The sequence below is a fragment of the Pezoporus wallicus genome, unplaced genomic scaffold (genome assembly GCF_028554395.1).
Source record: "Pezoporus wallicus isolate ANWC-B61680 ecotype Strahan unplaced genomic scaffold, APGP_CSIRO_Pwel_v1 scaffold_2584, whole genome shotgun sequence".
Lineage (NCBI taxonomy): Eukaryota > Metazoa > Chordata > Aves > Psittaciformes > Psittacidae > Pezoporus > Pezoporus wallicus.
In genome coordinates this window covers 10,291,978-10,315,129 of record NW_026642851.1, presented here as the reverse complement: position 1 = coordinate 10,315,129, position 23,152 = coordinate 10,291,978, and the positions used below count along the sequence as shown (strand labels likewise).

General features: G+C 40.5%; 1 protein-coding gene across 15 annotated transcripts in view; it reads left to right on the top strand.

Annotated features, from left to right (window-relative positions):
- The window catches only part of ABI1 (abl interactor 1), a 79,224-nt gene extending 56,223 nt beyond the window's left edge, over positions 1-23,001 (top strand). Inside the window, exons 4-12 of one of the 15 annotated variants that reach the window (XM_057432664.1) lie at positions 3,666-3,680; positions 4,421-4,521; positions 7,797-7,937; positions 9,959-10,059; positions 11,213-11,293; positions 12,920-13,096; positions 15,960-16,046; positions 20,222-20,407; positions 22,111-23,001. In XM_057432664.1, coding sequence (XP_057288647.1) covers positions 3,666-3,680; positions 4,421-4,521; positions 7,797-7,937; positions 9,959-10,059; positions 11,213-11,293; positions 12,920-13,096; positions 15,960-16,046; positions 20,222-20,407; positions 22,111-22,286 — 1,065 coding nt within the window. In that variant the 3' untranslated portion in view covers positions 22,287-23,001. The remainder of the gene's footprint in view (positions 1-3,665; positions 3,681-4,420; positions 4,522-7,796; positions 7,938-9,958; positions 10,060-11,212; positions 11,294-12,919; positions 13,097-15,959; positions 16,047-20,221; positions 20,408-22,110) is intronic. The other 14 variants (XM_057432650.1, XM_057432649.1, XM_057432651.1 and 11 more) reach the window with 14 other exon arrangements.
- The last annotated feature ends 151 nt before the right edge of the window (positions 23,002-23,152 follow it).

Below are 23,152 nucleotides of genomic sequence, written 5' to 3'. Positions count from 1 at the left end.
CGGTTTGTTACTCAGAAATAGATTTCAGGTTCCCTGAGTCATAACTAATGTTCCCCCATGACTTGTCACTTGGCATGGAAGCTATTAAAAACAGTTAGATGGCTGCCTCCTGAGGCCAGCCGAGTGCCTCAAATGTCTGGACATCTTTTGGCTTCCAGTGGATACTTCTCATTGCCTCACACCGTACCCTTTCATGCTGTTCTTGGTGTTGTCCGTTTGGCCTCAGTCACAGAAACCTGCAGTACTACCTTTGTAGGCAGGTATTTTTTTACTGTTTAGACTACCAGAACTGAGCATGCTGGAATTACCAAAACAGTTGCCTTCATCAAATAAACCTCTTACTTGATACTTAGTCAATACTTAACTGTCCCAAAGCTTGTCCTCTCCAAACCCACAGCTAAAAGTTCAGGTGCTCTGAATTCCTGGCATCCGTTACAGGAGCAGCCTCACTTTTGGCTTTGATAAATGCCTTGCATAGCTGCTGCAAACACCTGTTTTGCCCATTGCCTTAATTGCATTACTCCTTTTCCAGCCCACTGCTGGCTCTCAGTCCTTGGCCAACCTTCTCTCCCACACTGTCAAAACCCGGCAGATGTACCACTGCCCCGGCTGTGAGCTTTTGGAAATGCAGTGAGGTTGACTTCTGTTTATTGAACCTGAGTCTGTGGTTTCTTTCCCTTAATTCTGTGACAGCCCTTAAAACTTCATCCAGGGCTGCTGGTTAATGGGTTTTCCTTGGAAAGACAAATTTTTTTCTGCTTGCTGCTTTAAAACATTTCTCTGCTATGATACTTGCAAGAAATTAAAACCAGTACTGCTTCTTAACATGTTATCTTGTTTCTGGAACATCCTGATCTGTCTAGTTCTCTGCTTCAGCGTCACAAGCATTCCCAGCAAACTGATTTTATTCTAGTGTGTACATCATCCGGGATACTGGTATCTAACTGAAAACTGTCTCCTTTGTGTACAATGGTACAACTAGCTGGAGAGAAGGGAGTAGTGTTCCTTACGGGTTCTGCAGGACTTCTCAGTGCTGCTCTGCATTTGACTAAGCTCTTTTCTTTTTACAATTCCTATCACTTATTTCATAGATCCCTCTCAGAGCAGCTGCTTCTTTCTTGAAGCTGTGAACCTTATGCATGCTGCTTGCTGTTTCCCTTCCTCACGCCCTGCATTTCCTTTCTTCCTTCCTGACTCTGACCTTCTTGATACTGATCAAGCAGTTGGTAAGGGTCATGTTTTGCCTACTGGCCTAGAGGCATTTGTAGAGAGAAGCCTGAGCCTGCATTAAACACATACCTGCTTTTCCTTTTGGTTTTCTGCCTTTTTTTTTTTTTTCTCCTCCATTTTTCTTAAAATCATAGTGAGTCTAGATACTGCTGCCTCAGCTGTTCCCAGTTCCATTGAGTTTTTTTAATTGCTTAAAAAGCAGTAAATTTGGTTTTCAAACCAAGAAATGCAGCAAGGTTGACCTCATAAGCTCAGCCAATAAATACAAGAAAATTAGCTTATAAAAAATTACTAAATAGCCATATGGTTCATCTCACTTTGATACATTTGCTTTCTTCCCTTACTTATGTCTTCTGGATCAGGAGTTCCTCTCCCATAAGAATCCCTGTCTTTTCCTGTTCCTTCTTTCTGTGTTTTCCTATGTTACATATATTTCCTGTGTTTTCCTGTGTTGACAGCAACAGAGAAAACACATACAGAGCTTTTTACTTATAGAAAGCAGTATGACAACAGTTACTAATTCTGCGCAATAAAGAAGTGTGTGTATCTGCATACTGTTTGGTAGCAAAAGAGATGAAGCTCACTTGATATAGTGGGAGAGATAGGAATAAAGGTCAAAAGCTGCTGGACTTCAAATAGGTTTAATATGTTAAATTGTACTTAGAAAGGCTTGAAAGAAGGTAAGATTCCTGAGTCATCGCTAGAAGTTGATATTCGTATTGTCACTGCAGTGGAGGCAGAATGTAACAGTGATTAAGGAGGAGGTGGAAAGACTCACCATAAGTGCTGAGTGACACTGTGAAAGGGAGGGAAAGAGAGCAGCCTTTTGGATTTGTGTTTTTGAGGAATGCAAATTTAGTTGTAGAGGCTGGGTAAGAAACCATGCCACCCTTCCTCCTTAACCTTGAAAAGGCTTCTATCTGCAGCTACTGGGGATGGACAGGACCAAGAGTTTCACTTTTCAGTCTGTTTTAACAAATTCTTCGTATTATGCCATTACCCTTGGCAGCTGGTGAAGTAAGGGGAAGGGTCATGTATTCCTGTGAGAGGGGAAAGCAAATTTCATTGCTAAAAGCCTGTTTTAAAAATATAATAGTACCCTGGCATCCTGGAAGCTGAACTTTTGTGTTTATCCATGGAATAAGTATGTGGGGACAGAGAGGGTTTAAATTGCTTGATTTTATTGCTCTGCTGATGAACTTCTGCCCAAATGGAGTGAATGGGATGACCTTCAAATTTACGTAACACAGCTAAACATTTGCACTTGAATTTTGGAGCAGGTTTTTGTGTTTCTCTTCTTGTAATATGAATAACTTTAAGGGCATTGGCTTTCAACCTCTTTTGATTTGTAAGCCTCGGCAATTTTTAGTGGTTTTGCAGACCCTGTCAAACATCTCACATACGCACATTGCTGCATAGCATGTTTTAATTATTTTTCCTGAGTTCATGGGTGCCTTTAAACTAGTCTGTGTTTCTTTGAGAAGGAGGCGAAGAAGGTGCAAACCACAGTTTGAAAAGCTGTGTGTTAGGAGGCTTGTCCTGCATGTGATAGTTAATTTCCAAACGACCTCAGAAAAAGCATTTGGACTATTTTATATTTTGGCTGTTTGTGTTAGCTTGTCTTTTCCCTGTTCAGAAACATGACTCCTCCCCCTGAATAAAATCAAGAGAAAATTTGAATTTATGTAAAATGTGGCATTTGTTTTCCTTATGAGGGCAAGTTTTTGTACTTTATTTCCCACTGCAGTCATGAAGGCTGTAAAAATGATATAATGGAGTCATATAATGACTTGATTCTAAGAGCTAAAATTTCAGAATAACAATCATTAGAAAACTGCCAACACAGTTCTGAGCAGCCAGCACTGTGCTGGCTTGAATCAGATTTCAATCAATAAACCAGAGGTGAAAGGCACTCTGCTCATCCTGTTTGAGAGGTCCGTTTGCTTTATTTACCATTCAGTGCAGCAGCTAGGATTTCTTCAAAACACATGAAGGTTAAGTGTCAAAACAACAGGCAAGCCTATTCTGCACCATACAGCTGAAACTGTGGTTTTGTGAATGAATTCTTAAGTAATTCTTAAGTGCATGTTGTCATTGAAATAGCATTGATCTGGGTTTGGACTTGAATGGTCAGCAAAGGGCTTTTCAAGCTTTTACTGCCCATGAGCAGCCTGGCAAACAAATTTGGCAAAGCTTAGCTAAACTTCATTTTGTCACAAGTTGTTTTTACTGTGGTCACTCAGTCAGGCACAGAACTTTCAATGACTAAGTGAGGCAGTAAAAACTGCTGTTAGTGTATGGGGATGCAGCTAATTATCAGTGGACACAAATGATTTTTTTAAAATGTGATTATCTGTAGTTTAACCTGTCCTGTCAGTTGTGCTGGATCTGCCATTAATTTCTACCTTTTTCCCCCCCTTTTTGCCAACGTTAAGTGGCTAAAAGCCAAGGTAAGAAGTGTTATTTCTCCTTTGACCCACAGTGCCTCATGTGACTGATAGTAGAGGCTGCGGAGCCATTAAAACTGAAAACTAGCGCTCTCTTATGCTCTGCTCTGCTTTCCATAGGATATTTAGATTAAACATGCTATACTTGATTGTTTTTATTTACAGTGTTTAGTGTGTGTCAATATATCTGTGATACATTGACATTTGCATTTATATATAGATACATTAATTTCTCTAACACATATAGTGCTTTGCTCTGAATTCAGTAGATGCCTTGATTCCCTTCACTGACATTTTTTTGCAGGAGACTTCCCAGACAACCTGAATGACTCTGCTAGTCGAATAGCAGGGGCAAATTGAGAAATTCTGGGCTCATGCTGACTGTATTGTACTGTCAGCATTAAAGTTTGATTTAAATTATTACCATCTGAATGGAGGTGAACACAAATGTGGCTTCCCTTTAAAGAAAAGAGGATATAAGATTTTTGTGTGAACCTGTCAATTACCTACCTTCCTGGTGTCTGTTGTAAATTAATAGTAAAAATAACTTCAAGGTTGTATTAAGACATACTGTATTTACTGGTGTCTATCTTACATGTAGCTGAAAACTTGCTGTTTGACAGCTGTCTGGGAATTCTCACTTCAAATCCTTGCACTTAAAAAAAATACAAAACAAAAAAGAAAAAGCTGTCAATAACAGAGCTGCTCTGTTATAAAAATAAAACTGTTTTCCCTTATTTCAGCATGGAAATAACCAGCCTGCAAGAACTGGCACCTTGTCAAGAACAAATCCGCCTACACAAAAACCACCGAGTCCTCCCATGTCAGGCCGGGGAACTCTGGGGTAAGAATGGAGGCAGCTTGGTCCAGCCTCTGGGATAAAAAGTTCTAAGTATGATGGTGATGATGGTGTTTCTGAAATATGTGGATAGGGGGCAATTCTTACTGCTGTTAGCAAAATACACAGTCACCGTCTCCTTATAAACCCTTTCAGCTTCATTGACTCTCATTTTCGGTATGACCTTTTGAAAGAATGTTTTTTTTCATGGGGGAAGGATGTATTATAGATATGGCTAAATGAGGAGGCTATTGTTATTCCTGATTGTGGGGAAGAAAACCTTAGTGACACAAAAGAAGATCAAAAAGGTTTTAACTTCATTAGGGGAAAGTATTTGTTGTTAAAGTTTGTCTCTACTCATTTATCAGTATTATAAGAGGTATGAAATGGCCGTTTGTGCCCTATTTATTGCATTATCTAAGCATAATTTGTTGCATTGTGAATACGTTGGCAACACTAATGCACTCAGGCTCGTGCATTTTTATTTTTCTGCTTATATGAGGAAGGATTTTCTATTCTCAAGTCCCACTGTGACCGAAGTTCCCTGCCTGCCGTAGCATCTATTTTGCTCTTGTGCATCTGTAGGGAGTGAAATCTGCTTATCTTGGTGTGCCAGCAAGTAGTTGTTGCTAGAGACCAAAGCATTAATATTTGAGAAGCTCAGTGCACGTGCCATATGGCTTTGTGTGTCCAACTGTGCATCGTCTTCCTAAAGGTATCCTAAACAAGGCCTTCTACTCATTTGTCAAGCTCAGTCTTTGCTTTATGCTGTGGGGGACTGAGGCACTGTAAATGGCTGGCTGGCTGGCGTGATTGTGTTGGCTTCAGATATGATGCCTGCTAGAGGCAGAGAGCTGGGAAAATGAGGAGCAGCGAGACAGAACAGGAGGGGGATCAGGAGCAATGGTCAAAGAAAATTAGAAGTAGGAACTCCTCTTGTTGAAAACTTAGTGATTTTTTTAATCCTGATTTGACGCTTTGCTACTTTACGATAGCAGTGTTTTGTTGTGTGTTCTGCAGAGAAGTTACCCTAGAGGCTTCCTCAGCATGTTTTGTGAAAATTCCCATTGCTCAAGGGCATCCAATCAGTATTCCAATTGTCTCTCTTATCCCAGCTGAGAAAGAGTTGTTTATCAGCCCTGGGAAGCTGGGTAGCACTTTCATGTTCTCTTGGATGTTTGGTAGTGAAGCAGCAGTATTGGTGGACGGTTGAGCTGCTTCTGTCTCATACTCCTCCCTGATCAAGCCGGAGCTGTTTGGTTGCCTTAGCTGATGCCTGATAAGGATTAATCCACTGAATGTCATTTCCAGATGAGCTTGACAAGAGGCAGCAGTTGGCTGAGGGGGAGGAATAATGTGGGTTTATAACAGAGATTTGTATCTGCCCTTCTTGTTCAGGAAGTACAGCTCTTGTCTTGAGCAGCCGTGTTCTGCCAAAGCATGAAATATCATAGGCATGACTGTTTCACTAATATATGCAGAAAAACTGCTAGAAATCGCAAGGATACTCTTCTCCCTTTGATCCAGAAAACAGCGATAAGCATGTAAAATCTGGAGGAGCTTGGTGTGTAATATGGGCCTTTAAGTATGTGCTGCCTATTGTACAGTTTGTCCCTCCAGGGAGGACTGTCCAAAAGAATATGGTAGGGAGGGAGTTCCACACAGAAATCGTGTGGGCTGAAAGGGGAAAGAGATTGCAGGAAGCAGGGGTCTCTTCACTGTAAAGATTGTGGAAAACCTGGGATGCTCAGGTTAAAAGTACCACAGAACAAGCGAAATGCTGGGGCTGGATGGAGGGAGTAGTTGCAGTGGTGTCTTGAGGGTCCTGGGTCAGAGCATGGGCTTGGCCTCCCTATATCTCTTCCTTATGGCTACTGATCATCAGCACTGTAGTGAAGCACTGGAGGACAGCAAGGTGGGGAGCACTGGGCAGTGTCAGGGTACAGTGTTTTCCTCCTCTGCATAAGGCTGGCAGAAGAACAAAAGGAAGGACTGGACTTGAGTGATGGAAAGAAACTGATTTTTGACTTCTCTGCTGCTTAGGAGTTTGAGTTCTTTAGTGAAGCTAAGAAGAACAAAGGAGAAACTGAGGCATGGCTGAACCTAAGGACGTAGTGGGGATTTGCTTTTGACAATGTTTTTAAATTGTACAGCCACAATTAATAGTACCACAGAGCTGAGGACTAGTTCCTATTGCCAGTGCATCCCAAGGTAGAATACCTTAAAACATCAGTTTTCAAGGTTATTCCTGTTGGAAGCACATTTAAAATCTTCCCTGAATATCATTTTATTCAGCAGTGTTTAGAGCTTTGTCTCTTCCAATTGGAACACAAGGTTTCTTTATTTTTCCCACGACTGATCTCTTTTGGCAGATCTATAGGTGGTGGCAGTCTGCATATTAAAATCAGCTGGAGTTCTTTATATAGACAAACTAATTTACAAACACCACAGTCCATGCAAACAATTACAAGAATTTCTCCTTGAGAGTTTTTAATAATAAAATGTTAGAATTCAGTACTGTTGCATTCCATACTGTAAAAAGGAAGTGGTTTCTTAAAATACCAGGAAGCTGTACAACTTAACCAGCTTGGTTACAACCAGTATTTGAACAAATGATTAAATGCCAGTAGTTTAGTATTTTTGTTTTTGTTCGGCTGGTGCATTGCCAAATTCTGCGTCTTGCGAGGGATCTCTTAGTTACTGATGAGAACTGAAGGGCTTTGCAGTTCAGTACAATAAATGCACTGTTCTTAAGGCAATAATGGGTCTGGTAAATAGATCTCAAAAGATCTGTGTTGTATTTCTGACTTGATGCAGTCTGCTAGGTCATCTTGGAAGTCTCTGGGCTTCACTTTCTTGAGCTGCAAAACAGAGATAGTAAAGCTCCAATTGAGGCAATGCTGGGGGGAGAGGAAGTTGTTACAGTGGGAGAGTTTCACATGCAGTGTACCGAAAGGTAACCCCAGAATATTATGTGGATGTAACTATTGTGTGTTATGTAGTTCAAAGAATACATTTTGTGTGGTAAATTTAGTTTAGGCTTTTTTAACCAGTTTATCATGCTGTAGGCCAACATGTATGGATGAGCACTTTAGAGAGTCAAATGTGACCTGTCTATCCTGCCTGGTGGAATTTGTTTTATATGCTTTAATGTGGGTCACTGTGCAGTAATCTCTCATAAAAACTTAAGAAAACAAATGGCTTCATTACTTCATTCATTTATCCTTTTGATCTTCTGATCCTTTATCTTTCTGTCTTCAAATCTCTTTTTCCTTGACCAGACGAAATACTCCATACAAAACCCTGGAGCCAGTCAAACCGCCAACAGTCCCCAATGATTACATGACAAGTCCTGCCAGACTGGGCAGCCAGCACAGTCCAGGAAGGACAGCTTCCTTGAACCAGAGACCAAGAACACACAGGTAAAGCATTTTCTCTCTGTAGCTCCTTTCTGCCTGGCATACTGATGCTTACTTGAAGTCCCAGCAAAGCTTTGAAGTTTCGTGCCTGTCGGCTTTTTGTTGTAAGGCAGAAGGTGGGTTATTCACTGTATTGTTGACTTCTCTAATGACATAGAAGTGTTGTCATACTCTGTAGAAGCCTTGTGTTGAGCAACTTCTGTAACCACAGGCCTTGTTTTATATATTGTTTATTTTGTTCTGTGGGATTTGTTTCCCAAGAATAAGCAAAACTTCAAAATTTATGCAGTTGCAAGGTAGGATAGTGATGGGCCCTCATGGGTTGAAAGCTGCATCATTAACCTTAGCCTAAAATATGCTTGGGCTTTTTTTTGGTTGTTTTCAAGACCATTGATTGCAAAGGGAAATTTCTGTTGATTAGAAACACTGTGATGGAGGTAGCCAGAGCCAATTGTTTTCTTTTGGCTAAAGCTTAATGCTCATAATCAGTGCATGGTAGAAGTAGAAAATAAAACTCTATTCACAGAGCAGGTATTAGCATCAACCAGTTGTTTCTGCATGCTTAAGGGCTTTGATGAAAGAGTAGGGAATATTTTGGGTGAGAAGGGTGTTCCAGGTGTGTCTTGCTTCTTGTTTTCAATGTCATGTAATCTTTTTCTTGAGCTGCGAAGCTGGATCTTTCTCTGAGCCTCTTCAGGGAGACCAGGTTTTTGCAGTCCGATTTTTAGCATCTGCTTCTGCAGGGGAAAAAGCCAGACACAAGAATTCAGTATAGCATTAGAATAAAATAACTTTTAAATCTGGCTGCAGCGAAGATCTTGTTAATCTGTTTAGCTGGCTACTGTGAATGCTCCCTACTCTTGTCTCACAAGATTGTCTTTTATGTAGACTGCAGTTAGAAGTTCAGCTGCAACCATGGTGACAAGATCAAGATCGTCAGCAGACAGAACGCTAATTTTAAAGGAATTATCTTGGCTTCCATTTTAGATCACCAATTTTATTTTTTGTAACAGTGTTACTTTCTTAAGATACATTTGAATGATTTGTGCTTGAATCTTGACAGCACTGATTTGCAGCCTTCCAGGAATGGTAAATGGATTCTGACATTACTGGGTACTCTTTAATTAACATGGATGAGTTGAAACAGTGTTCTGGCTTCAAAACATCTTGACTACTTAGTTCCATTTTTATTATCCATTTAATCCATGCAAATTCAAGTCTTGGCCTAAGGACTGCTCTTGGATAAGAGTAAGGACAGGTTCACCTGAATCTTGATTCTTTTTCAGCTTCCTCAAGTAAAAGAAGTGTTATGGCCTCCAAAGACGTGTAGAAATGTTATCCAGTATTTCATTAGAAGTACATTCTGTAAAAATCTGTTTTGCTGGCCTCTAATGTGTATATCATGTAACAGTACTTAGACAAATTGTGACCTGGCTGTACAGTTACCTTTCAGATTATTGCAGAAACAAACTTCTTGTACATGAGAAGTGTGCACACGAGCAGGGAGAGTGTTAAAATACACAGAAAATTATCCATAGCATACCCCACCCCAACTGGTTTATTGTGACTGTTCTCAGATACAAGGTTCTCAGCCACAAAGTTCTCAGTCTAAACTTCTGTGCTGAGCAAAGGAAATGTTCCTTCATCTGACAGTATAAATAATCTTAAATAATTATTTATAGTTTAGGCATGAATTCTTTCAGCCCCAGCTTATTAATTAAAATTATAAGGTCCCTGAACTATTCCTGCACTTGTTACTCCATTGCCTAGAACTGGTATGGTTCTTACCTTTCTATTTTTGAAGCATTTAATCAGATGTTTATCAGCATAGCTAATTCCATTTATTAGGGATGTAATGCATCCAGACTTTATTATGCAATTGTAGGTACGAACAGAGGCATATTGTAGGGGTTTTTTCAGCAGTCTATAATTGAGTTGGACTAGCAGAGCTCACACAGGAGGTGTGACTGCTGATAGGCCTTTGTAGGAAACGCTGTGCTAATACTTGCGGTTTTCTTTTGTAGCGGTAGTAGTGGAGGAAGTGGCAGTCGAGAGAACAGTGGAAGCAGCAGTATTGGCATTCCCATTGCCGTGCCTACACCTTCGCCACCAACCATTGGACCAGGTATGCGGAACTCTTCCTATGTTAACTTATGGCTGTAATGTCACTCACTTGTGTTTGCAGAGGGATTTTGAGTGAATACGGTGGGGTAGAAGCTGTCCTGAAGCACAGTGCTAGTCAGGAAATATGCGTTCTGAGGGACATTTGAAGTTTTAATTCTTCACTAAAAGTACCTGCAGAAGAATCACTTACAGAATAGCAGATGGCTAAAACACCTTTGTCAGTGCATGTTTTTACAAGATAATCAAGGTGGGAAGGGGAGAGAAGGAGAGAGGGGTATCCTTTTAAAGCTTAAGTAGATTTTTAAATGCCTAGCTACAGTTCGGCTTTTCTGGATGCCTTGAGAAGCATCAGCAACTATGTTTGATGGGCTGTTTCAGTTGTCTCCTGAGATAGCCTGCAAACTTTACCATCTGCCGGTACATGGTTTGGTTTTGGTTTGGTTTTTGTTTTTCTTTGTTTTGTTGTTTGTTTTTTTAACTAAGTAGAAGACTGTATATTAAAACACAGAAGATGACCTATGAAAACACTGGTAGTAGCAGAATTCAGGCTTATCCACCAGTGTTGTATGGTGGAGATCATTGATGCAGTAGAACTTGTGTGTATAAGGTAGCACAGCAGTAAATGAGAACTGTGCAGAATTTCTCGGCATTGAAAGCATACTCGTTTGTCTGTAAGAATGATGAATGATAATGTGTAGAATCTGTCAATAATAAGCAGTCAGGATTGTTGGTAATAAACCAACTCAGTCACTTGTTTACTAGCTGTGTATTTTGTAAGCTAATTTGCGCAAGAAAATGGTGGCGTTTTGGTGTAATGTAGTTTTGCTATTGCACCTCTTAAACTTCTGTTCCTCAGATGAAAAGTCTTCACGTATGCATGTGTAGGCTTTCCTTTCCCAGCTGTTTCTGATCCTGCAGTGGTAAAACAGGCGTGAAATCCTTACTGTTGTCTGTCATCCCATAAAAATCAAGGGGAATAAAGAGCTGCAGGTACAGAACACTGTGTAGGATCAGGGCCTGAGTTTGTACTAGTTGGCAGAAGTGGATTTTTTATAGTTATTTTGGAAGCCTATCAAATGCCCATGCTTTCCATTTATTTATTTTTTACTTTTTTAATAATATGGCCTAATTGGGATTATAAACTACTTTATTAGCTCACATTTCTGTTCTTCCTCCTTCTGGACCCATGCCAGCACCACCACTGCCACCACCTCTCCCGATGGGCAATCTGATAGGTGAGACTTGTATCAATGCTGAAGTGATTGCAGTCATGCTGCATAATCAATAATCACCTCCTCCTAATGGACTTAGTGACGGTGGTTTTTTTCTTCTGTACTGGGATCTACATGATTTTAGTATAAAAATCAGTTCTGGGAATTTTTGTGTTTTTTTTTTTTTAACTAAGCTCCACTAATTTCCTGTGGTTAAAGCCTCTGAAGGTAAATGCACAAGGTATGGGGAAAAGGTTTGAAATCAGTTGCCTGAAATCTCTGTTCCCAATGAAGCTAAGATCCAGTTAGTCTGATCTATAAGAACTCAAAATCAACCTGAATATTGGTATTCTGCTATGTCACTGCTGCAGCTGAAACTAAGCCACAACAGTTGCTCTTTGGCTTAAAAATGGTAGCTGATGTGTAGGGTGATCTGTGTCTTCTATCTTGTGGACATATGGTGACTAAAAAGCAAAAGTGTCCATCACAGTGGCTTGGGTTTGATTCTGTAATGCTGCAGGCAGCTGGCAACTGGAGAACTTGAGGATATGAGCTAACAGTTCTTGCAGAATTGTCTCAAGCATTACATAGAGCTGTTAGGATGGGATCTAAAAGTAGCACTTTCCAAATAGGCAGGAAAAAATACCTCACCCTTTCCCATCACAGGCTGATGACAAAATTCATTGATTGTGTTACGAAAGTAGCTTTGGAGGCTTTGACCCACGTAACCATTTGCACTTTCCCTTACTGAAGCAACAGTGACTTTGGATAGTGTTACAGGACTTTAAATTTCTGGTCACATGCTCTTTGTGTGTATGCATTTCTATCTATATTTACGTGTATTTATATAAGATACATACATATGGATATAAAAGCACAAAACATTTTACTACAAAACAATTTTTGCATTTAAAAATTGTATTGATCCATGTGACCTCAACATGTGAGATTCATTAGTTTGCAAGGTGTGATTTGTTTCTCTGTCAGAGGTTAATCCAAAAGAGAACTTAATCTGGTTTATTAACCTTGAAGTTTGTGCAGCAACCATATGGAAGGTAAAAATGGGTGTCCTTGAAGAATGAGTGACATATCTTTCTGTCAGCTGGCATTGGTGATTCTGATTTGTTAGTGCAAATACTATCAATATAAAAGCACAACCAGCAAATATAATTGATAAGTGTGCCAAATGCCTGAAGCTCATGACATTTGTTTTACTGTTTTGTTAGTGTGGCTTTTTTTTTATATTAAAGTGGAGACAAGTTCTGGCTCACAATGAAAAATGAGCAGAATGTGGATTTTTTTTCCTGCGTGTTTATTAACAAAGGGTGTTGCATGTAGAATTACTGAGATATGCTTAGGAGTTGGAAGCTGATTCAATTTTCCAGTCCAGTCTCTCAAAAGTAGTTCTCAGTATTTCTCAAATGCCCTTTATATGAATGTTGGTTTATGTCCTGTGTGTTTTTTTTTCTCATTATTGATCATAACAGGGATGTTTGTTTTCTGTTAATCTCCTGGTACTGGCCTTTAATTATTGGAGACCTGTAATCAAGTATTTCCCATGGTCTGGGCTTTTTTCTGTTTTCTGCATTCTATCCCAAGTAATGCTCTGCTTAAGTCTTTTCCTTGGTTCCTCTGGCTAATACTTTTCAGCTGCTCCTGGTTCAGCTCCTGGTTCCCAGTATGGCACAATGACCAGGCAAATCTCACGACACAACTCTACCACTTCTTCAGCATCTTCTGGTGGATACAGACGGAATCCTTCTGTGACTGCCCCATTTTCTGCTCAACCTCATGTTAATGGCGGGCCTCTTTATTCTCAAAATTCAAGTAAGCTTCTGAGCTCTGAAATCACAAACTGTTTTGAGCAAAATTATTGTAAAAGCATGCATGGCATTTTAATTCGTTTATGAAGAGCATCAATCAGATTACTGCTTTCTTTCCTAAAATAGAAGGAAAAACAAACAAGAAAAGCCATACTGAAGCTGTGTAGTGATTGCACTATATGCAATTATACTGTTTTCCCCTCTGACTTGTTTGCTGTTACTCATGACAAGAAATTATTATGATTGCCTACCTAATTATAGGCACATTATGCTTAGCATTTCAGGTGTGCTTGGAGAACATAAACTAAAACCACAATTTTTTTGCAGGAGTCTCAATATAGTTGTAGTACAGTCCTTCCACTACTGGGCTAGTGGGAAGAGAGTATGGTCACAGCGCAATGCTCATTTAACAAACCTCTCCCATTACACAGTTCCTTCCTGTCTCTGTCTCTTTCCTAAGTCCTTTCCTGATTCCAAATTTTTCGTTTGTTTTCGGTTTTAAGTTTGACTGTTAAAGAAGAGCTCAGTCTCTTTTTAGCAGACTCCTCCTCTGCATTTCCACACTAGTAGTAATATAGATGGAGATGGATGAGGGAAGGGATGGATGCAGTGGGCAAGTGGGCAGGTTTGAGTCAGCAGCATCCTGCCTACCTACCCAGCAGGGTAAATGAGGTTCAATGCAGAAAGATCTGCAAAATAAGGATCTACTTGAGTGTTGGTAGAAAGCTGTTTCTATCAGAACAGCTCTTCTTGGCCATTTCTGTAAATTTTGACCACAAACACTGTAGAGGAGTGGTAGTCCTCTACTGGTTTCTGGTGGTGTTCTTCAGCCAGAATGCCAATTCCTTAAACTTCAGTGCTATTTCTTTTAAAAAGAAATGTTGATGACTGGGCTGAAGATCACTTTGGACCAGTGTTTGCTGTTGAGTACTTACTCTTAAGGAAAGAATGCACAATAAAATGTTTGAGACACCGAAGAGTTTTCTCAGTGGTTGAGAAGTATTACGTTTATCAGAAAGCATTTTTATATGCAGACACAAAGTCTATTTATTTTTTTCCCCACTCCTGATTTTCCTCCTATTCTCTCATCCATACTGGCCTTCCATTTCCTCCACACTCTTGTTCCCCCAAATTAATTCACCATAACAACTGAAGCTCCCCCCTGTTTGAACAGTTGTGTTCTATTGAATAAACAGGACTTTACTTTTGGAAATAGTTGTCTTAAATGCTGTGCACACCACTGTTTCTGAACATTTACGTTTGTCCAAAGCAATTTTTTGCTCAAATGCAGGTGCTGTTCCTTAATCTGGCTTTTCTGGTGTTTTCAAAATACTGGTTGTCAAAATTTTTAAACAGTATTTTGATGGGTGTCTTTCTACTTTAAACTATTTTCCTCTGTTTCTGTTACTGGTGTTTTTGGTTTTTTGTTAATGCTACTGTCTTGACGTTAAATCCAGGTCCCATGTTTCCTTAAGGCTTTACTTCTCATTTTATAAAATACTCTGCTTTTTCTTAGATGTTTACTTCAATTTTGTGAGAAACCTGTTTGTTCTTCTTTTATTGATCATTTCTCCCATACAGTTTATTTGATTATTTGCTTTGTAAAGAACTAAATGCTCCATTATTATTCATCACACATTAATCTTAGTTATGGCTTTATTTAAAACTGTTGCTTACTTGGAAGTAGAGAACCTCTTTCAAATTTGGTTCCAACTGGATTACCCTGCTGAATTCCCACCTTCACAGGAGTTTCTCTGCTTCAGTGCAAGAGAAATTCCATTGTGATGTTTTGTTGGGGTTTTTATTTTTCTTGCTTTTTCTTCCCCCTGCTTCATGTCCTGGCAGAGCTGATACTTTGAATGGCATGCCCTACTGCTACCATGCCTCCTTCCTACCTGTAGTGGGAAGAGTTGAGCATCTCAGCTGTCAGCCCAGCATCTCGGCACTGGTGCCGTGTGTCTTATCTCATTACTCACCATATAGGTACATATTTCAGAGAAGATGAGCTTTTAAAATGCCTCCTGGGGAACTTTGTGTTCTAGTGTAGGTAGTTGTAGCTGTTGAAGTCATTGCCAGCCTCTTAGGTTGCTGAGTGCATTCTAACCACAGAAGACTTAGAATAAAGTTACACATTATATACATAAACATTATATACATAAAGTATATACATTATATACATCGTATATACACATGAAGTATATATATGTGTATATATATATACACATGAAGTATAAATATATTATGCTCTAAATCCATCTGGTTTTCCTACCAACAAGCAGGAAGGTCCCTTTTTCTATGTTAAACAGAAACATAGTAGAGCCAGCCCAGTGCCCCCTGAGCCAGCAGAACAAAATTACGGGAGGTGCTCTCTATGAATATGAAGTATCCATATTCATTGCTGCACTGGAGGTAGCATCCTCCTCTTTTATTTCAGAGGAAGAGTCCAGAATCCTGTGAAAATTGCCTCTACTTCAAATAGTGTACTTTGAAAAGATAAGCTTTACTGATATTCAGTATTTATTCGGCAGCAAGACAGAAAGCTCAGCTTTGTGTGCTCCCCAAGTGAAGCAGAGCAAGCCCCTTCACACGCATACCCTGTGAGCATCCAGATGCGCAGCCTGCACTTGGCTTCTTATTCAGCTGAACACAGGGGCATGCTTTGCTTTTTGATCCTCCATTGGCAAACCAGGAATTCAGCCCTGTTGGAAGCACTAGCTTGAAGGAGGTTCTTGTGTGTGTGTTCTTGTTGTTCTTTACATACTTTGTTTTGTAGTCCTTGTTACTGACGGCTGCTTTTGTTTGTTTCCTTTTTTTTTTCCTTTGTCTGTTTGACTTGCCCCAATATCGTGTGTGTGTGTTGCTACCAGTTTCTATTGCTCCACCCCCTCCCCCTATGCCTCAATTGACTCCACAGATACCTCTCACAGGCTTCGTGGCCAGGGTGCAGGAAAACAGTAAGTTTGGACAAGCTGAGCTGTTAAAGGGTAGAGCCTACTCTTTCCTCTAGCATGCATGGCTGGCAAGTCAGACTCTTGTTTCCTTTTCCAGAAGCTAATACCATCTTGCATTCTAGTGTCAATACGCTATTGGAGCTGAAGGGCACACTCTTCAATATTTTGTAACACGTGCATGATTATTAATGACCCATTTAAGTTCTGAACTGCAAATTTGTTACAGAAATACTGTGAAATCCATGTCGTATGCTTGGTGTGAATATAGAAATGTATCTTAATTAAAAATATTAATTTCATGTTGAATCATCCTGCCTGAGGTGCTTTCACTAGGGATAATTGATTAGTTGTTATTAGAAAGGCTTATGTAGACTGTCAAAATATGTCCTGTGTAACCATTGATTCTAATACTGTAGTAGTTTTCAGGAAGCTGTATAGTCAATTGAAAATGTGTGCTTTTATGACCTGATGCCATTATAAAGGAGCTTGTAAGGTATATCTCCTCTCAGCAGCCTTTCTTCTCCATTTCTTTGTGTTCTCTGGACACATTTCCCTTTTGAGCTTCTTGCAGCATAGCTCTGCTTGTTAGGTTTGTGAGAGATGTGCTTCCTGGCCATGATCTGTGCTGCAAGGTGTTACATTCTAGTAACTCTGCTTTTACCATTACGGTCCCAAATGCTAATGCAGGTGTAAAGTTGTGTTCCTTGATCTGGTGATATCTTTGCTGTAGGAGTAGATGGAGTTCTGTAAACAACAGAGTGAATGCAGTGTAGATAAGGCATGAAGTAAACACAAAATGTCTCTGATGTGTTTGGGAGCCATAGAGAAGTTGCTAGGATCTCGGGCTACTACTACTGTAGTAGCTATATAGATCTAGCTTATCTTTAGTGGCCCCCTAGATCTCACAAGTGCTGCTGTTCAGCTTCCCATTAGAGCTTTTAAGTGGTCATATTCTGAGGGTACCCTAGATACAGGAGGCATCTCTCTGGTTCTCATTTGAAAAGAAGGTGTTTTGGTGTTGTGCTAGGTAAATCGTAAGAATCACGTTGATGTGGCGTAAGTATGTTACAAAGTTGTGCTGACGACCCTTTCCAAAATTCAGAGCATACAGGTAAACCTACTGAAGGTGGAGGTTGCCGCATGTCTTCACTTGCAGGTAAACTTAACATAATTGACATCTGCTTCTGAATTGTTCAAATATGTCCTCCTGGAAATGGCACAGCCCTGGGGAGAGCACAGGTGAAAGGGACAGACTTGTCTGTGTGTGCAACAACAAAATGCAAGCTGACTTGCGAACGAGATTGCAGCAGAAACAGCTGAAGCTTGAAATCTGGTTTTAGGAACAGTTCTTTTAGGTTTTTTTTTTCCCTTTAACAGTGCCTTGGGTTTGACAGTTACATAACGAGTATGGATTTGAGCTGCTGCTGCCACCTCATTTCAGAGGCAGGGCGCGTGTGGCAGGCAGTCTGTGCGCACACTCGGCAGGACTGGCTGTGGAGGCTGTTGTTGAGTTTTGGCATTGTGCGCTAGACTTTCATCTGCCTCATCTTCTGCAAGGAGTCTCTGGAGGAGGAGTGGAGCTAGGGAGACACGTGGGTAGGCTTGTCTTCTTACCGTGATGGTCTGTGGGTTGGAAAATCAGCATCCTCTGCTCTGTGGTGGACTTCTTTCAGAGAATAAGGACAGAGAGCTTAGAAACTATGCAGCACCTGTTGTTTTTTCCTGCGCCCTGTGCCCAGACTGTGGGTATCTCCCTCAGTGAGGATTTACAGTGTGTCCAGTGCCCAGGGACAGCTGATGAGATGTGAATTGCTGTACTGTCGCACCCAGGGCTTTCAAAAGGAGTCTGCTGGTCCCCATTTAGGCAACAGGGATGTGAATACACACAAGAGAAGATGTCTCGATTTGGAGCTGTATAAATACTGATCCTTTTACCCTTTCTTATTTAGTGTGATTTTCTGTATGCTTTTTTTATTTTCCTCCCTTAGAAAGAGTAGTGCTGTTCTACAGCCTGCCTGTTCTAAGTTCAGAACTAGGAATATTTTACATTAAAATCCAAGACGGGGGAAAGCTTCCTTGGGGTGGCAGTTGTCTAATGTTTTGTTCCATTTTCTCCCCTTGTTTAAATGTAAAGTTGAACTGTTTCAAATGCTTTCCTGTAAAGCATGCAGTTTCTGCACTGCATTTCAGTTAGGGTCCATGTTGGTGCTTTCGCACTTGCATTTTCTGCCCTCTTTTCAAATAACAAGCTTCGTTGTTGAATAAATACAACTTTTTGCATTTCTTAAGGATTTCTTAAGATCACACATGATTGTTGTCTCAGTACTGAGTTTTTTCCTGGCTGCAGACAGAAATTAAGGAGAGAAATAAATTTTGTGAAAGATGTGCTGAAACTACTGCACAGACTCCATCTATTCATAAACAGCATTGTCACGTGTCTGTGGTGGATTAATGAAGCCTGCTTGTGAGTGCTGTTCAGTAATGTAGTCAAGATGTAGCATTCACTCAGCCAAAGACTTTGTTAGTTTGTCTCCAAATGACATAAATGGGCTTCTGTATGGGAGAGGAATCGCTAATAGAGTGGCATCCAGTCTTACTGATGGAGAGAGCTGTGTGGTATACAGCTCAGCTGGTCAAGCTGAAGAGCAGTTGGGCTTCAGGGTGAAGAATAGCACTAGCTTGTCAAGGGGCAGAGAGCAGGCTAGGTGCCAGGGCTGAGGCAGCCTCTGACCCAGCACCTCCTGCTGGCTTCAGCTCCCTTGCAGCTGGAGAATTGGCTTCCCCTATACCAGTGCAGCTAGTCTGACCCAGTTAGGACATGGGAGCTATGCTCAAGCCCCTTGTCATATGGCTGAAGAGCAAGGGTCAGTCTTTGATGGAGTGCTGGCCAGGTGAAAGTAAAGAGCATTAAAGCAAGCAGAAGCCTGATTGCTAATCTGCAGTGCCATTGTAACTAGCAGTAGCTAAAGCTTCTCTCAGTATTGTTCCGTCCTTGCCCTGCGGCTTGGCTTTCTTCTTAAAATTAGTGGTTATGTGCTGGAGCTACACCTTCTGGAGCATGTGCACAGCCTGATGGCTCCTTTGAGTCAAACCATTTCCAGAGCAGTGGTTTTTAGCCTTTCAACATGCAGACTCCCAAATCTCGTATAATTAAATCTGTATTGCTAATAGTTGAGTATAGTGACAATAGCTTCCTTTCAGTAACTTCTGGCTCCATAGTACCTACACCTAGGTCCATGTTTAGTGGACCACAATTCCCAAGGAATAGGACAAGTGACTTGATGTCTTGCATCTCTTTTGCTGCTAGCTGCTGTGAATGTGACCAAAACCTAATTTAATGAGCTGATTTTAAGAGTGTTTTGTGCCATAATGTCTTTCTCTTTTTCCTTTTCCTGAAGCAACCTGTGATTGTGCTGATTGGAGAATCTCAGGGCAGGGATTTGACATTTTGGATTATACACTTAATTCTTCAGCACTTTTCCCCCCAAGAGCAGCAGCTGCCTGTTGTAGATTTTCCATTTATTAACTGAATCCTGGATATGTGCACATATGTGCACATTATGGACACAAGCTAGGCCGCAAGATAAGGATCTGTACAAAGCTTTTCTTCTTGGTTTTCTCTTACCTGGTTAAATCTTAAAACACTAGTCTCCCTTCCCTTCTTCTATGATGCACACTGGATCTCTTTGTCACCTTAATGCTACTTTGAGAGAGAAGGAATCCAAGGAAACAGTGTTCAGAAATAAATTGAATTGACTGTTGTAGATGAATGATTTGGTAAAAAATAATCAAGCTGCTGGTCCAGCCCAGAGGCCTGTTGCTGCCTGGCTCAGAGGGTGCCACTCGGAGTCCTCCCATAGCTAACCACTGCAGCTAGCCCCATAGCGCATGGGCGTCGGGGCAGGAAGCTTGCCTCTCTGCTGGTGTTCAGCTTACGCCCTGCAGCATGTGCTTTGACTCTAGTAGCATTTATACGTAGATTTGACCACTAATAATAATGTAGTTGCGTGTCATAGCTGTTAATACAAAGCCTCTGTTTCTAATCAGTGCATGGTGTTGTAGTGCATGCTGTGTGTTGTCCCCCCACCCTGTTTATTTACAGTATACAGCCTCAGGTTTGTTTGCATTTCCACACTGTTCTGGTTTGAAGGAAAAAACTAATCTCCAAATGTTTCTAGTTGCTGATAGCCCGACTCCTCCCCCCCCACCGCCTCCCGATGAGATGCCGATGTTTGATGACTCTCCTCCTCCTCCACCCCCACCTCCTGTGGATTATGAGGATGAGGAGGCCGCTGTCGTGCAGTACAGCGATCCCTATGCAGATGGAGATCCTGCCTGGGCACCTAAAAACTATATAGAGAAAGGTAAGAGAGGTGTTGCAGCTCTGTTAGTGCAGTATAAGGAGATAATGGTATCTGAAGGGAACAGAGGGCTTTGCTTGGGTCTGAAAACAATCATTATCCCTGCTAAGTCAGAACTCAGATCATTCTTTTGCTTGTCTGTGGCTACACCTAATGTGATAAAATATAATCCTGCTCTGGAAGGATTATAAAATACCTTCAAGCATTCTAGAATGGATTAAAAAAAGAAATTTGTCATGATGAGGAGCAGATGATGGGATGGCTTTCATCTTTGATGAGCTGCTGGACTGTGTCTGTAGCTATCTCAGGATTGATGGCAATTGTCTAGAAATAGTGTTGCAGAAAGGCCAGGAAGTCTGGGCTGTTTATTCCATCAAACTAGGTAGCTGGAGTAGATCATTAGACTTTTCAACTGTAAGATGCAGTGAGGCTTCCTTGGAGACTTCCTAGTGACTCTGGATCAGCAGACTATAAAGTCTACTTAGGTATGAACTCATACAGTAAATGTCTCTTCCCATGAATAATTGAGATGCCAATTTCCTGCCTCTAGAGTTGTCTGTGTTCTGACAACCACCATTCTGTAAACAGCAAGGATGCCAGCTTTCCCATGGTCTGGCTGGTATGGTAGTGCCTGTGAGATGGGGGAGGATGCCTGACACCCTGTCCTGTCCTGTCCCGTCCCAGCGGAACCCCCATGTTCCATCTGTGCTCCTAGCTGGACTGCATGCAACAAGTACCCATGGGGTGACAGTAACTGATACATCATTATTTGCTAGGCGTTAACACATCGGATTTCTGAGCGTATGTGTATGTATGTAAAGTGAGTAGGCTTTTGAAATTCATGAAACGGATCAATTGCATAAAGCCATGTTAACTGTTTAGAAGGGCAAGACTGTGATGTCCAAAGTTTGTGTATTCACAGTGGTAGTTTTTAATTACAGTCTTATTGGGGGTGACTTAGGGAGATCTTTGTTAATTGCACACAGTGAGTTGGAGGTTGGGAAGAGTAATACACTCATCAAGTAGGTACTGAAAAATAGTTGTTGCTGCTGTAAATTCACTTCTGCTTTTTCCTGCAGTAACTTTAGTACTTACAACTCACTGCAGCTCTTTGAAAAGTTACACCAAAACCTCTTACCGCAGAGGAGCTCTGTCACAAAGAGCATCCATTTCCGTCCAGTGGTGTTCAGCATCTGTTCACAGGAGGATGTGCTGAAGTACACGCTATAGAGCTGCAGGGCCCATAGCGTAGAACTTTTTTCTGTTGGTCCATTTCTACAGAATTATTTATTTAATTTGGGGTTTTCTTTAGGCTTTCTCTCATCAAGAGATCTCTGTCCAGGGATCTATATGCTTTTGAGGTAATCTGACCAGAAATGATGCCACACTCATGGAGCCAGTTATATCATAGTTTGGCTTTTAAGCGTCCGTACACTTCACTTTACTGAGTTGCAGTCAAGTGTACCTCTCTGTCAGTAGTTCAGCTGAGCTTTTAAGTATAGTGACCACCTGCTTCTTACTGGTACCTAATATTGTGAGAAAAGTGAAATTTTATCTTCTGGACGTAAACTACAGGAGGGAGAGCATATGAACTGGTTATGGAAGATCTCGGGATAGCAAACTTGTAACATTTTTTTGAAGTACAATTATTCTTTAATGCCGGTGCTATGAATAAAATGCTAAATGTGTCCCTGTTCAATCCACAGTTGTTGCTATATATGACTATACAAAGGACAAAGACGATGAGCTGTCATTTATGGAGGGTGCAATCATTTATGTGATAAAGAAGAATGATGACGGCTGGTATGAAGGAGTTTGCAATCGAGTAACTGGCTTGTTTCCTGGGAATTACGTTGAATCAATCATGCACTATGCCGATTAAAATCCTTTGCTTTTCCAAGTTGGGTCTTGTATTCAGTCATACCATGATTATTTACAAGGGTAACTAAAGCTAACAGAATTGTCTTAATATACTTTCAAATAAAAATGTGCCCATTTCTTCAGGCCATACTGTTTGTTTTAATGGTATGATTGAATGTCCATCTCTCAGAGTCTCTGGAGACAGTATGTCTTACTTGATGGCAATTTGTAAAACAAGCAACTGTCTATAACTGGTTATACTTATTTACTTATGCATTGTTAATTTTATGACCAGCCTAAATATTCTGGGGAAGTAGGGTATAATATTTAATGAACCATGATCAGATTGTGCCATTACATTTTTCAGTACAGCATGGTAACTAACACTACGTTAGACTAACATATTAAAATCTGGATGAGAAGTTTAATGTTAGTGCTGGTCATATTACTTTTTGTTTAGACTCTTTGCTCATTCTTGAACTATATTTGTTTAAAGCATGCATACAAACTTATGTATTGAAATATACTTTTTTAAAAATCCAAGATGCTTCCAATTGTTGTAATCTTTACCTGGAGTATTTCACTAAAGTCTATTTCAATGAGTTGTTTGGGTCTAAGGTGTCCATGTGAATCAAAAAATGGGTGGTCTTATGTATGTGTAATTTGTACCCAAGTTTTTTTAATGAGTAAATTTACATTATGACTTTTTCCATTCATAAATATATAAGTGAACCAAAGGTCTTGTCCAGTACTTTGTTGGTTGGCTTGGCAAAGAAGTTTGGAATGCTAACGTAGCAAAATCACAGCTGTGTTATCCCAGGCAATGTACTAAAAAGCAATGTTTGTAATGTGACTTTATCACTGACAGAGGGTGAATAAATTAGATAT